The 14976-nt window shown below is 41.5% G+C and overlaps 2 protein-coding genes across 2 annotated transcripts; both read right to left on the reverse strand.

The window, feature by feature from the left end:
• Positions 1-737: 737 nt before the first annotated feature.
• LOC142750689 (olfactory receptor 11L1-like) lies at positions 738-1424 on the reverse strand. The gene has a single exon (XM_075859676.1). It carries the CDS (start codon positions 1422-1424, stop codon positions 738-740), a length of 687 nt encoding a protein of 228 aa, XP_075715791.1.
• A 10749-nt stretch (positions 1425-12173) lies between these two features.
• On the reverse strand, positions 12174-12935 carry LOC142750690 (olfactory receptor 6B9-like). The gene has a single exon (XM_075859677.1). The coding sequence runs from the start codon at positions 12933-12935 to the stop codon at positions 12174-12176; it is 762 nt and encodes a 253-aa protein (XP_075715792.1).
• Between the last annotated feature and the right edge of the window lie 2041 nt (positions 12936-14976).

Here is a 14976-nt window from a genome sequence, read left to right on the forward strand (position 1 = left end):
AGGCTTGGTGAGCAATGAGCTGAAAAGGGTGTGGGAAAGTTTGTCCCTGGGGTAATGCCCAGAGGCTGTTACTAACCCCAAGGCTCGCTACAACCTTCCCTTTATCCAACCATTAGCAAGGGAACCGGAAGTGATTTTTTTAATATTATACGGTGGCCTCCAGTAGTAATATTTAAAGGTACAGAGCTCCTCGCAGGGACCACTGTTTCCTGCCACACTCCTTGCTGGGACAGTTATTTTGGCAAAGTGTGTAGCAGATCCAAGTAAGATCCAAATGGGCCTACACTGGCCTTACTTCCCTAGTGTAGATCCATTTGGACATCCAGAGGTAATGCTTTGTTCCCTGACGCTATTTGCCCAACTCCAAGTGAAGACCCCAAAACTTTGTCCTAAAAGACTGTGTCCTGTGGATTAAAATGAATCCCAATGGATGCCAGGCCTTGAGGATTACAAAGTACTATATAGAGGCTGTCTGTTCTGGATTACAATTGGTTAAGGTTCACACTAGACCTTGTGAATTACACATTTCAACCTGTTACCTAGAGAATAAGTTCTGATAATTGCAATTTCTCAAGTCCTTATCTATGTTTTGTGGAAACCAGAAGTAATTTCTTCCATCTCCTTGGTCTTGGTTATTCAACGTGGTCTCCTCTTGAAATGCATAATACAAGCTCAATTTACACATACACATTTTATAAGTAGCCTTTGGGCTCTTGGTATGATGGTAAAGTCATAAGTCAGAATTGCATATTTTTTCTACAAACTTTCCTCATAGCACATTTGATCTCATGATTTTGCAAACTGTATATAATAGGGTTAAACAATGGGGTCACCACAATGTACAGTAGGGATCGTAACTTATTAACAGATGTACCTTCTGATGGAACCACGTAGACAGCAATAAGAGTCCCATAATAGGTGCAAACAATGCTAAGGTGGGAACTACAGGTGGAAAAAGTCTTCTTCCTCCCAGATTTGGAGGCCATCTTTAGGATTGTGATAATAATGAAGACGTATGTCACAAGAATAAAAATGAAGGGTGAGATAATGACCGGGATGGAGAAGATAAAATCTTCAAGGACAACTGTGGTGATGTCTGATGAGGAAAGTTCTAGCAGAGGTGCAAAGTCACAGAAGAAAAAGTCAATGGTGTTGAATCCACAAAACTGCAAATCCCATATGAAGAACATCTCGAAGACCATAACAAGGAACCCCAGAAACCAAGACCATGTGGCCAGTTGTAATTGAAGTCTAAAATTCATAATGGCAAAGTAGCGTAGGGGAAAACAGATTGCCAAATATCGATAGGACATGTCGGTGAGGAGGAAACACTCAACAATCCCAGCAACACTGTGAAAGTAGAACTGAGCGATGCATTCACAGAATGGGATGAACACCCCATCGAAAAGGATGACCTGTAACATCTTCGGAATGACATTGGTGGTGAGAAAGATATCAGCCAAGGCTAAATTTTGTAGAAAGAAGTACATAGGGAGTTGTAACTGAAGACTTATTTTCACCAGTATGATGAGCAGGATATTTACAGTTATGATGACAACGTAAGGGTATGTTCACACGGCCAAATTTCAGACGTATACGAGGCGTATTATGCCTCGTTTTACGTCTGAAAATAGGGCTACAATACGTTGGCAAACATCTGCCCATTCATTTGAATGGGTTTGCCGACGTACTGTGCAGACGACCTGTTATTTACGCGTCGTCGTTTGACAGCTGTCAAACGACGACGCGTAAAAATACAGCCTCGTCAAAAGAAGTGCAGGACACTTCTTTGGACGTTTTTGGAGCTGTTTTCTCATAGACTCCAATGAAAACAGCTCCAAAAACGGACCTAAAAAAACGCTGCGAAAACGGCGCGAAAACGCAGCGAAAAATGTGAGTTGGTAAAAAAACGTCTGAAAAGCAGGGTCTGTTTTCCCTTGAAAACAGCTCTGGATTTTCAGACGTTTTTGTTGACTACGTGTGAACATACCCTAAATGAAAAGGACCAAGGAGAACAAATGAATTTTTACATTGTGCAATGAGGGAAAACCCAGCAGCAAAAATTCCTTCACTTCTCTTTGGTTCTCATTGCACATTTTTCAGGCGATCAGGTCTAGAGAAGATCTAGAGTCGGCCAAAAGGAAGAAAAAGACCTTAGTACCAGGTTTAGGTTTTTGTCAACCTTTAGGTATAGAACGTTTGACGCCTTAGACTCGGTCAAGATCAATCTTCACATTCAGTCCTGCATAGCTATAAATCCTCTAAAAATCTGAGCATTAATCCTCCATACTCAATACACAGCTGTGAATCTCTGGTCCTTACCGTGAACTGATGATTTCCCCCTTTGCTTCCACTCTCCACTGCTTTCCACATATGTGGTCGGGACGCATGTTGCCATATACTCATATCTACCAGAATATCAATCTCCAAGATGGCTCACAATTATTGAGGAATGCAACAAAGCTGCTGAACTGAAAAGTGGTGGAAAACTCTTGTAAAGCAGTTACACTTAGTGTGAGAGCCATGCCAACTCAAATATGTCATCGGTTTCTGGGTGTGCTTTTTACCTCATACATATTGATGGCCATTGCACTTTCCCTTCCATTGTGGGGCACCTGTGCAGTAGAGGATTGTGTGGAAGTAGAATCCACCTTGACTAGGTGTCTTCGTTCCCTCCAACTCAATTCTCCTGCCCGATCTGACATTGGGAGTGGGGAGATCCAGGATGCACTGGGATACTGCATGTTGACAGGAGACTCTTGTGCACGGGTCCTAATAATTAGAAGAAGAGCCATATATGAGAGTATCTGGGGGTTATACTATCACCTGTGATGTGGAGAGGTGCTGGGTGCTCGCTGGGCAGTACATTGTCAGATTGGGCAGTAGAATTAAATTGAAAGGGCACTTCAACATATAAACACACTTCATTTCTATTTAAATATACAATGCCTGGATGTGTATTCATATGGATAATGTCCCTCTATCATTAGTCCATCGCCAACGTTGCCTAAATGTATAACTGTCCCTGCCCTTGTGGTTAAATTTCTGTCCATATTGAAACGTCTGATCCAATGTGGTTCATCAATGTCTCTGTTCACAAATGTCAAAGAAAATTGCCACAAACCCGACTGAATATATATATTATAAACTATATATTATACCATTAAAAAAATGTATAAACACATCTTAGAGTCCATGACATATTGTAAGTTGCAACTCAAAGGGTCTTCCAGTCTTTCCACAATTAAAATAAAATTCACTTGGTTTGTATCAAAAATCCTAATTAAATGCAGTCTAGAGCAGGAGAAGACCAGATAAGTACCCACAACACAATATATAATAGATAAGGGGTCTCCTGTGCTTACCAAACCCTAGAATATTGTGTGTCCCCTTATCTTGTTGGACGGCTCCAAAGGTGATCTGGGCACCTGGTTACTTCTAGATAATGCAGCCGCTGGGTTCACTGAGATCCTACACCAGTGATGGAAATGAAGATCTTGCAGAACAAGACAGAGACTTTATAGGCCTTGTCAGTAGGGTGAAGGGAACCTGTTAGTCACTGTGGAATATGGAAGAAACAAATCCCAGAGATTATTTTTCTAGGACGTTACACGGCTTAGAACTTTAGCAGAAATTTCCCACATTTTCAATAAAATTTCAAAAGGCTATTTTTACAGGGGCCAGTTCAGTTGTGAAGTGGCTTTGAGGGCCTTATATATTAGAAACCACCAATGTCACCCCATTTTAAAATCTTCACTTGGAAAACTACACCCCTCAAGGAAATTATCTAGGGGTATAGTGAGCGTTTTGACCCCACAGTTGTATTGCATAAATTATAGGAAGTAGGCCGTGAAAATTAAAATCTAAATTTTTTTCAAAGAAAATGTAGGTTTAGCTAATTTTTTTTAATTTCATAAACGGCTGTTTGAAAACACGGCAGGGCTGAGAAGGGAAGGTGCACCATTTGGCTGGATTGGAAGACAGAAATCTCATATTTGAAAGATTAAACATAAACAAGCAACTAAACATCTTCAAACTTTGTAGGAAAATACAAAAAAAAAGAGAATGCACCCTAAAGCCTCATGCACACTTAGTATGGAGCCACAGGGCCTCCATGCCCCGATCTACAGTCTCTGCCAGGCACCGTATGTATGGGAGATATTCTCCCCTATAAGCAATTTTTTCTTACATCTCCATACCATGTCCGACAGAAGAAAAACCTATGCATGCCTCTATGAAATTGGTATTAGAGGCCCCAAGCAGCTCTATGGAAGCTCTACGAAGAGTCCATACCAAACAGAACAGTAGCATGGTCATGGCAGCTCACAAAGACCAAAGACAGAATGTATGATGTCATGCCACCGAAAAAGAGCTAAAAAACACATTGGAAATAGTCTCTTTTAATGTGAAGAATTTTCGCTCCTCTTGAAGCGTCAAGAGAAAATTGTAACTGGGAGCGGACAGTTCAGGTGTCCTTGTGCGCATCCCTAGGGTGCCATTTTTTTCTTCACTTTGCTGGATGACCTGATATGGATACCCTATGGCCTTGGTGTGGTTTTGTCACATGTACTATAAGATGGAAGTGAACGGCCAGTAGGATTTGGTTCTCAAACTTCTAATTCAACTGAGAAAAATTCTGCAGATTGATAGAGAGAACCTGAACCTTGTTTAGGGCGTAAAATGATTGAACCAGTATCTCTATAGGAGATAATTTATCCTTGATACTGATCAAACCCTTGTCTCCATATTTAACCACTAAAGGACATCCCAGTATCAGTGGCTGCAGATATTCCCAGATGGGCATTGCTGCTTGGAGGACACAAAGGATATATCTTCATGTCAATGCTGAATGTTATCAAGGCTTCCATCGCCTGACACATCTCCAGAAAAACTCTCAAATAATGTGGCATCTTATATTTGCTTTTGCACAGTTTGAGAATCTTCCAGTGACTGCAGAACAGACTTAGAGGGAGACGGAGAAAGACCAAATTCTTTCCCAGGTTTATTATACTGGTGGATGCAGTTTCAAGCCCAGGTCCCAGTAAGCTACATTTTAGTACCGCATCATAGAGATTACATTGGACAGTGGTTGTATAATATGGGGCATCAGAGTCAGTCTTCCATCTAGTCTGAGAGTAATAAAATAGCTACATGTAAGCCACAGAGACGTAGCTAGTTTCTCCTGTACCCCGGGCAAAGATTCAGTTTGGCGTACCGCCCCCAACCTCTTTCCCGACATCACCTTCCTCCTCGTCATGTTTGCTTTCTCTATCAATCAATGAGGTGATTTGTTTTTTTTTTCACTTTTTTTTATGTAACTCGAGCATAAAACCATTTGTACATTTTACATGGCAAATAGTTATATAAGGGAATACCATAACAATACATTAAAATAAAATGAATAAAAAGGTCAGTGCCGGACTAAAACAGATTGTATAAATGAGGCTGCTGAAACTATATGGTGACATAATGAACATCCTCCTCTTGTATGTAGTATCACATCCCCTGTAGATATTGCCACACAGCCCCCCGTAGATAGAATTGCACCCCCCTCCCTGTAGATAACGCTATTGAGGATCCCTCTATGAGTGGAATCCCCAGCTGGAGCATTGTCAATATTCTAGATGGGAATTCCTCTCCTAGAGGAGCCCCTGACGCCCCTGTCCATATATGGAAAGGGACATCAGGGGCTCCCCCTAGGAAAAGAATACCCTGCCAGAGTGTCGGCAAAGCTCTGGCCGGGGATTCCAGTCCAGGAGCAGTAAATTGTAGAGCAGGGAGAATATAGTTTCCTGCTCTACCATAATGATCAATTGTATCTACTTCCTGAGGATATGGATAGTATTGAATATGGCAGTTGGCGGGACACATCCTGTACAGTCATTTGCCGGGACTGTCACTGTACATTCTGGACAGTCCCAGCAATTTCACGACGGTTGGCAACTCTGCCTGTGCCGCGCCCCCCCTTCCTACTCTCCTAGTTGCGCTTGGGGCACATGCTCCGCCTGCCGATCCCCTAGCTACTCCCCTTGTAAGCCATATTGGAGTGGTAAAGATGAAAGCTCTAGATACGACTTTGTATAGTGTCCTTAACTCGACCAACAAATTGAACAACTAGCTCAGCACTGTCTTTAGTTTCAACAGGTAGAAAGCATCAACTATAATGTAATGAGCCAGATTGTGATATGCTAACAATAAGTCCTAATATTACTCCAATGCTGCCCCCATTTAGATGATTTACCAAAACACACGCTTATGAATTACGTGTCGCTATGAAAAACACCTTGAGATCCTGATTCTCTTAGAGTTTTCCTAAGTTCTCCTCGTTCCATATGTTTTGTTCTTATATTATGTTTTGATAACTTGCTTGGTGTACCCTCTTTCATTGAACCATTATTGAAGGTCCTGTGGCTGATTTTCGACGGTCTTCTTCTCTGTGCAGATTCTTTTTATACAAAATGTTGTCCTACTGGATTGTTTTCAATTAAATGTTTCAGATAGCAAGACTTTGTGTGTAAAATGAAATTTCCAGACATACTTTTTCTAAATATGTCTGAATGGATACATCCTTGTTCAGCGACGTGTAAAAGAACATCTAAAAAATGTATGTTAGTTTTACCTGCTTTATGTGTGACTTTAATATTTCAGTAGTTCATATTCAAAGACTCCATAAAGATGATCAACTCCTGTCTCTTGCGCTGCCATATCATCAGGATGTCATCTATATACCGGACCCAAAATATAACTTTTTCAATCAATAAGACCGGATTGATTAGGGAGATCCTCCCCTCCCACAGCCCCAGGATAACATTTGCATATGAGGGTGCATATGCCACCTACATTAAGGTGCCATTGAGTGGCCTCCTATCCATACAATAAATGCACTTACTATATTTATTTTAAATAAATAGAAACCGCTGTGCAAAGACTAAACCTTCATTCAATTTGGTAATTAAGTACTAACTCTGTCCTACTCCCAATGTCGTACACTTTCTTAGCATTTCAAGTATCGGCGAAATATCACCAATTAAACTGCTATCTTCAATATCTGCAGGCAGTGTCAGAATAAGATTCCCAGGGCCACCAGAGGAGATGATTTTGGGGCTCACACTCCATCTATACAGAACATATACATATATATCTACAGATGTAGCCGTCTTTATCTTGACTTCTTTTTTTTTTTTTTTAGTTAAACAGTTAGTGTATAAATGATTAAACATTGTTCTAATTTTTTAAATTTTTTCACGAGTCAGGAAATATTATAAATTAGATTCTAATTTATAAGATTTCCCAGTGCTGGTCATTAGATGGGGCAATTCCCAAAATTGCAGCATTGGCATGTGGTAAAGCAACCACATGCTTTATGCTGCAAAATTTGAGAAGGCACACTCGCTCTAGCGTCCTCAAACAATCCCAACTCCCTTACCCTGGCTAGTGCCAGGAGAAAGGAGGGGATTGAATGTTCAAACCTCCTACACTGTGTGCCGCCATTTTTTGAGCTAACACACAGTGTAGTAGGTTTACATACAGTAGTAATCACACACTAAAACACATACATACACAGAAATAACTTACCTGCTCCTGCCGCCGCCGCTCCCTCCGGTCCGTCCGCTCCGTCTGCTCCCTTCGCTCCTAGTGCTTGCATTAGAACACATGTCCGGAAGCCGCGACCAGAAATAGTAATCTTACTGTCTGCTCGGCCGAAGACCTTCCATTTGGACTGTGTGGAAGCGACGCATGCGCCGTTCCCACACAGACGGCGTACAGCATAGTGAATGGAACGGGTCCCGGTCGCATGCACTATGGGGCTGTATGTGCCGTATTCCATGTCTGTATGTGTCGTTAATCGACACATACAGAGATGAAAAAAAAAATGGCAGCCCCCATAGACAAGAAAAAGTTCAAAAATAAAAAAAAGTAAAAAACAAACACACAAATAAATAAAACATTTTTAAATAAAACACTAAAAGCAAATTGATATAAAAAAAAAAAAATCCGCGACACCCGTCCTTTAAATGGATTTTGCTGTGTGATATCACACTGCAGCAAGTTATCAGAGTCAAGATAAAGATGGCTACATCCGTACTCTGAATTGAATCGTGATTGCATCTAGGGTGCCATTTTTTTCTTCACTTTGCTGGATGACCTGATATGGATACCCTATGGCCTTGGTGTGGTTTTGTCACATGTACTATAAGATGGAAGTGAACGGCCAGTATGAATTGGTTCTCAAACTTCTAATTCAACTGAGAAAAATTCTGCAGATTGATAGAGAGAACCTGAACCTTGTTTAGGGCGTAAAACGATTGAATCAGTATCTCTATAGGAGATAATTTATCCTTGATACTGATCAAACCCTTGTCTCCATATTTAACCACTAAAGGACATCCCAGTATCAGTGGCTGCAGATATTCCCAGATGGGCATTGCTGCTTGGAGGACACAAAGGATATATCTTCATGTCAATGCTGAATGTTATCAAGGCTTCCATCGCCTGACACATCTCCAGAAAAACTCTCAAATAATGTGGCATCTTATATTTGCTTTTGCACAGTTTGAGAATCTTCCAGTGACTGTAGAACAGATTTAGAGGGAGATGGAGAAGGACCAAATACTTTCCCAGGTTTATTATATTGGTGGATGCAGTTTCAAGCCCAGGTCCCAGTAAGCTACATTTTAGTACCGCAACATAGAGATTACATTGGACAGTGGTTGTATAATATGGGGCATCAGAGTCAGTCTTCCGTCTAGTCTGAGAGTAATAAAATAGCTACATGTAAGCCACAGAGACGTAGCTAGTTTCTCCTGTACCCCGGGCAAAGATTCAGTTTGGCGTACCGCCCCCAACCTCTTTCCCGACATCACCTTCCTCCTCGTCATGTTTGCTTTCTCTATCAATCAAAGAGGTGATTTGGTTTTTTTTTCACTTTTTTTTATGTAACTCGAGCATAAAACCATTTGTACATTTTACATGGCAAATAGTTATATAAGGGAATACCATAACAATACATTAAAATAAAATGAATTAAAAGGTCAGTGCCGGACTAAAACAGATTGTATAAATGAGGCTGCTGAGACTATATGGTGACATAATGAACATCCTCCTCTTGTATGTAGTATCACATCCCCTGTAGATATTGCCACACAGCCCCCCGTAGATAGAATTGCACCCCCTCCCTGTAGATAACGCTATTGAGGATCCCTCTATGAGTGGAATCCCCAGCTGGAGCATTGTCAATATTCTAGATGGGAATTCCTTTCCTAGAGGAGCCCCTGACGCCCCTGTTCATATATGGAAAAGGACATCAGGGGCTCCCCCTAGGAACAGAATACCCTGCCAGAGTGTCGGCAAAGCTCTGGCCGGGGATTCCAGTCCAGGAGGAGTAAATTGTAGAGCAGGGAGAATATAGTTTCCTGCTCTACCATAATGATCAATTGTATCTACTTCCTGAGGATATGGATAGTATTGAATATGGCAGTTGGCGGGACACATCCTGTACAGTCATTTGCCGGGACTGTCACTGTAAATTCTGGACAGTCCCAGCAATTTCACGACGGTTGGCAACTCTGCATGTGCCGCGCCCCCCTCTTCCTACTCTCCTAGTTGCGCTTGGGGCACATGCTCCGCCTGCCGACCCCCTAGCTACTCCCCTTGTAAGCCATATTAGAGTGGTAAAGATGAAAGCTCTAGATACGACTTTGTATAGTGTCCTTAACTCGACCAACAAATTGAACAACTAGCTCAGCACTGTCTTTAGTTTCAACAGGTAGAAAGCATCAACTATAATGTAATGACCCAGATTTTGATATGCTAACAATAAGTCCTAATATTACTCCAATGCTGCCACCATTTAGATGATTTACCAAAACACACGCTTATGAATTGTGTGTCGCTATGAAAAACACCTTGAATTCCTGATTCTCTTAGAGTTTTCCTAAGTTCTCCTCGTTCCGTATGTTTTGTTCTTATATTATGTTTTGATAACTTGCTTGGTGTACCCTCTTTCATTGAACCATTATTGAAGGTCCTGTGGCTGTTTTTCGACGGTCTTCTTCTCTGTGCAGATTATTTTTATACAAAATGTTGTCCTACTGGATTGTTTTCAATTAAATGTTTCAGATAGCAAGACTTTGTGTGTAAAATGAAATTTCCAGACATACTTTTTCTAAATATGTCTGAATGGATACATCCTTGTTCAGCGACGTGTAAAAGAACATCTAAAAAATGTATGTTAGTTTTACCTGCTTTATGTGTGACTTTAATATTTCAGTAGTTCTTATTCAAAGACTCCATAAAGATGATCAACTCCTGTCTCTTGCGCTGCCATATCATGAGGATGTCATCTATATACCGGACCCAAAATATAACTTTTTCAATCAATAAGACCGGATTGATTAGGGAGATCCTCCCCTCCCACAGCCCCAGGATAGCATTTGCATATGAGGGTGCATATGCCACCTTCATTGAGGTGCCATTGAGTGGCCTCCTATCCATACAATAAATGCACTTACTATATTTATTTTAAATAAATAGAAACCGCTGTGCAAAGACTAAACCTTCATTCAATTTGGTAAATAAGTACTAACTCTGTCCTACTCCCAATGTCGTACACTTTCTTAGCATTTCAAGTATCGGCGAAATGTCACAAATTAAACTGCTATCTTCAATATCTGCAGGCAGTGTCAGAATAAGATTCCTAGGGCCACCAGAGGAGATGATTTTGGGGCTCACACTCCATCTATACAGAACATATACATATATATCTACAGATGTAGCCGTCTTTATTTTGACTTCTTTTTTTTTTTTTTTTTAGTTAAACAGTTAGTGTATAAATGATTAAACATTGTTCTAATTTTTTACATTTTTTCACGAGTCAGGAAATATTATAAATTAGATTCTAATTTATAACATTTCCCAGTGCTAGTCATTAGATGGGGCAATTCCCAAAATTGCAGCATTGGCATGTGGTAAAGCAACCACATGCTTTATGCTGCAAAATTTGAGAAGGCACACTCGCTCTAGCGTCCTCAAACAATCCCAACTCCCTTACCCTGGCTAGTGCCAGAAGAAAGGAGGGGATTGAATGTTCAAACCTCCTACACTGTGTGCCGCCATTTTTTGAGCTAACACACAGTGTAGTAGGTTTACATACAGTAGTAATCACACACTAAAACACGTACATACACAGAAATAACTTACCTGCTCCTGCCGCCGCCGCTCCCTCCGGTCCGTCCGGTCCGTCTGCTCCCTTCGCTCCTAGTGCTTGCATTAGAACACATGTCCGGAAGCCGCGACCAGAAATAGTAATCTTACTGTCTGCTCGGCCGAAGACCTTCCATTTGGACTGTGTAGGAGCGGCGCATGCGCCGTTCCCACACAGACGGTGTACAGCATAGTGAATGGAACGGGTCCCGTTCGCATTCACTATGGGGCTGTATGTGTCGTATTCCATGTCTGTATGGCAGCCCCCATAGACAAGAAAAAGTTCAAAAATAAAAAAAAGTAAAAAACAAACACAAAAATAAATAAAACATTGCACACTGCAGCAAGTTATCAGAGTCAAGATAAAGATGGCAACATCCGTACTCTGAATTGCATCGTGATCAATGTCATTCGTTGCACACAGGACAGATCATCAATAAGGTGTAATTTGTGCCAAGGGCAGCACATAGACTCAGTGGTTAGCACTGTTACCCTGCAGCTCGGGTTTTAATCCAACCAAGGGCAACATCTGCATGGAGTTTGTATGTTCTCACCATTTTTGTGTCTGTTTCCTCCGGGATCTCTGGTTTTTCCTACACTCCAAAAACATACTTTTAGATTAATTGACTTGTGATGAAACCGGCCCTAGTGTGCGTCTGAGACAGATAAATAAACTTGTGAGCTCCAGACAAGGACTAATGTGAATGGTGACAATCTTCATATAGTTCTTCAAAAAAATGTTGGTTCTATCTAAGCAATTGGAAATACATTAGTTAATAAACCCATAAGAAATAGACCTTAGTGGCATGTGACAAAGTCATTTCCAAATGAGGTTGTCTTCTGCTGGACCTTTGGGGCCAATATTTGTTTCAGAGCCTGGTCCCACCGGAGAATCCTCTGATACGCTGATGGGACAGTCCAACCCTGTCTTCAGGTACAACCTCAGTGATGTAGAAATTATTATAGATGATTTACCAGAACACACGCTTATGAATAGTTTCTTGTATGGCTTTTCTAATATCTTTTTTCCGTAAACTGTATATTATAGGGTTAACCAAAGGAGTAAACACAGTGTAGAGCAGGGAAAGGATCTTACTCATGGTGACTGTTAGACCTTTTGTTGGGACAACATAAACACTGAATATAGTCCAGTAGAATATGGAGACCACAATGAGACGGGAGCTACAGGTGGAGAAGGCTTTTTGTCTACTCATACTGGAGGGAATTCTTAAGATTGCGGAAATAATATAAGTATAAGATATTACAATGATTGTGGTTGGAATTATTACAATGGGAATGCTGAGTAAATAAATCTCTAAATCAACAACGAAGGTATCAGAACAGGCAAGTTCTAGTAAGGGGACAATGTCACAGAATAAATGGTCAATGATATTCGATCCGCAAAAGTTTAGTTTTGCTGTTTTTATAATATAAATCAAAATAATGGAAAATCCAAACAACCAAGAGATGGCGGCCAATGTCACAGAATAATCACTTGTCATGATAGAGGTGTAACGGAGGGGGTTACAGATGGCCACATATCTGTCATAGGACATCACTGTGAGGAGAAAACATTCAAATGTTTCTGAGTCACCAAAAAAATACAACTGAGTCATACAGCCAATAAATGTAATGGTCCCCCCGTTATTTAGTAGAATGTAGAGCATGTTGGGGACAATGTCTGCCGGTAACAAGATGTCATTAATAGACAGTTGTGAGATGAAGAAATACATTGGAGTGTGGAGGTTCTTACTGATGGACACCAGGGTGATGATCAGGAGATTCCCACATAATATCAGGTAATAAACCACAAGGAACAGACAGAACAGTAAGGCTGGGTTCACACGAGCATGTTCAGTCCGTAATGGACGGACGTATTTCGGCCGGAAGTCCCGGACCGAACTCAGTGCAGGGAGCCGGGCTCCTAGCATCATAGTTATGTACGATGCTAGGAGTCCCTGCCTCTCCGTGGAACTACTGTCCCGTACTGAAAACATGATTACAGTACGGGACAGTTGTCCTGCAGAGAGGCAGGGACTCCTAGCGTCGTACATCACTATGATGCTAGGAGCCCGGCTCCCTGCACTGAGTTCGGTCCGGGACTTCCGGCCGAAATACGTCCGTCCATTACGGACGTTAATGTGCTCGTGTGAACCCAGCCTAATAGTCTTGAACCTTGACTGACTTGAAATCCTCTGAGGAAAAACATTGTGACCTCCGTCTTGTTGTTTTCCTGCATCTGGACCAAGAATGAAGTTATATCTGTGTTAAGCGCTATTTTATTCTTTTTCTGGGACTCCCTCGTTTCATAGATATGGCCCACTATTTTGTTGGTTCCCTATATGCTAATTTGTTGTAGTTAGCCAATCGAGTAGAGCTAGTTTCCCTGCCTCTGATGCTGACCAATCAGCACCAGGCAGCTTGAGGTTAGTTCACACGCTTTTGACTAACTACAGAAAATTAGCATATAGGGAGTTAACACGACAGTGGGCCATATCTCCGGAACAGGGACAGCTCTGGAAACAGGGAGACAGCGCCATGCAGATCAGATAACCAGTTAAACTTATACGACTTAATGAAGGGTCCTCTTTAAAAACGAAAAAGAAATGACATCATAAAACACACGACTTTAAGAGGCCTTACTATATGACCTATAGAAAATTCTAAATACACTGTATTAAATGATGTATATAATTGTGCTCCCACAATATAGAAAATTGATAAATTCACTGAAGTGACAATTGAGTAAAATATACCTTTTATTATAGTAACTCGCTAAAAACAGGGGTAACTCACCACTGTGAAAAAAGCCCCACCGTGTATATTAAAAAATGTATTAAACAATAAACACTGAGTAATTTAGATAAATATATCTCAGTGTTTGTATAGATATTCATCCGGAATCAGCATTTAAACTGGGCAAAACAATAGTACGAAACCCAAAAGCACACCAGGGTCCGTGATCAAAACACCGGAGTCTCCTAGTGCTGGGTACACTGCAATGCTATTGTCCCCTATGCAACAATCCCACATACAAAACGACCCTACGCATTTCAAATACTCATCCTCAGGGGTCTGTATCTTGGTCACTCTGGCCAAATTGCCAGCGATATATGTTCAGCAGCAGGTATTCTGCTGTGCATCACGGAAGGATGCTCGCGTCGATGTCAGCGGCATACTTCATTTCGGGACTCTAAGTTGCTATAAGCACCAAGCTCCACCCCCCGTTCACGGCGGCGCTATCCGAACTAGCCAATCACAAGCGCCCCCTGAATTCGTGACGCCTGTCCATGTGACTCCCGGCCGTCAGCTGACAGCCCGGAACCATCATCGACCGCATCAAAACGAACACGCAGGCGCAGTGGAAGCCACGGACGCATCGCCCATGCTGCCAAGAACAAGCGAGGTAAGAGTAAAACGATATAGAATATAGGATATATATTGCGGATCAGTTCCATACCGCAAATGGACTACCTTTAGACAAACTCTTTTACTGTAAGTACATATTGAATGGATAAATGTGGTGTCCATCACATAGTGAAGTGTTGATTAAAAACCTGTTGCACACGACCTAGCCGGTTGGCTATACCAATCACAGTGCACTGCGCAAACACCTCCACCTATCCATGCAACCATATTGACCTGGTTGCCTGAAGATGGACGATACAATTACATGTTATATAAAGCACGTATAATTAGTCTGCTCGTTTAGACCCGCTGGTTGTATATATGCCAGTCTGTAGATCCACTGGGCTTCTTTGCGCAGAATAAGGT

The sequence above is a fragment of the Rhinoderma darwinii genome, chromosome 3 (assembly GCF_050947455.1).
Source record: "Rhinoderma darwinii isolate aRhiDar2 chromosome 3, aRhiDar2.hap1, whole genome shotgun sequence".
Lineage (NCBI taxonomy): Eukaryota > Metazoa > Chordata > Amphibia > Anura > Rhinodermatidae > Rhinoderma > Rhinoderma darwinii.

Excerpts from the sequence above, each read along its gene's own strand:
- LOC142750689 (XM_075859676.1), bottom strand. The coding sequence starts at position 1,424 with ATGTTACAGGTCATCCTTTTCGATGGGGTGTTCATCCCATTCTGTGAA.
- LOC142750690 (XM_075859677.1), bottom strand. The coding sequence starts at position 12,935 with ATGTATTTCTTCATCTCACAACTGTCTATTAATGACATCTTGTTACCG.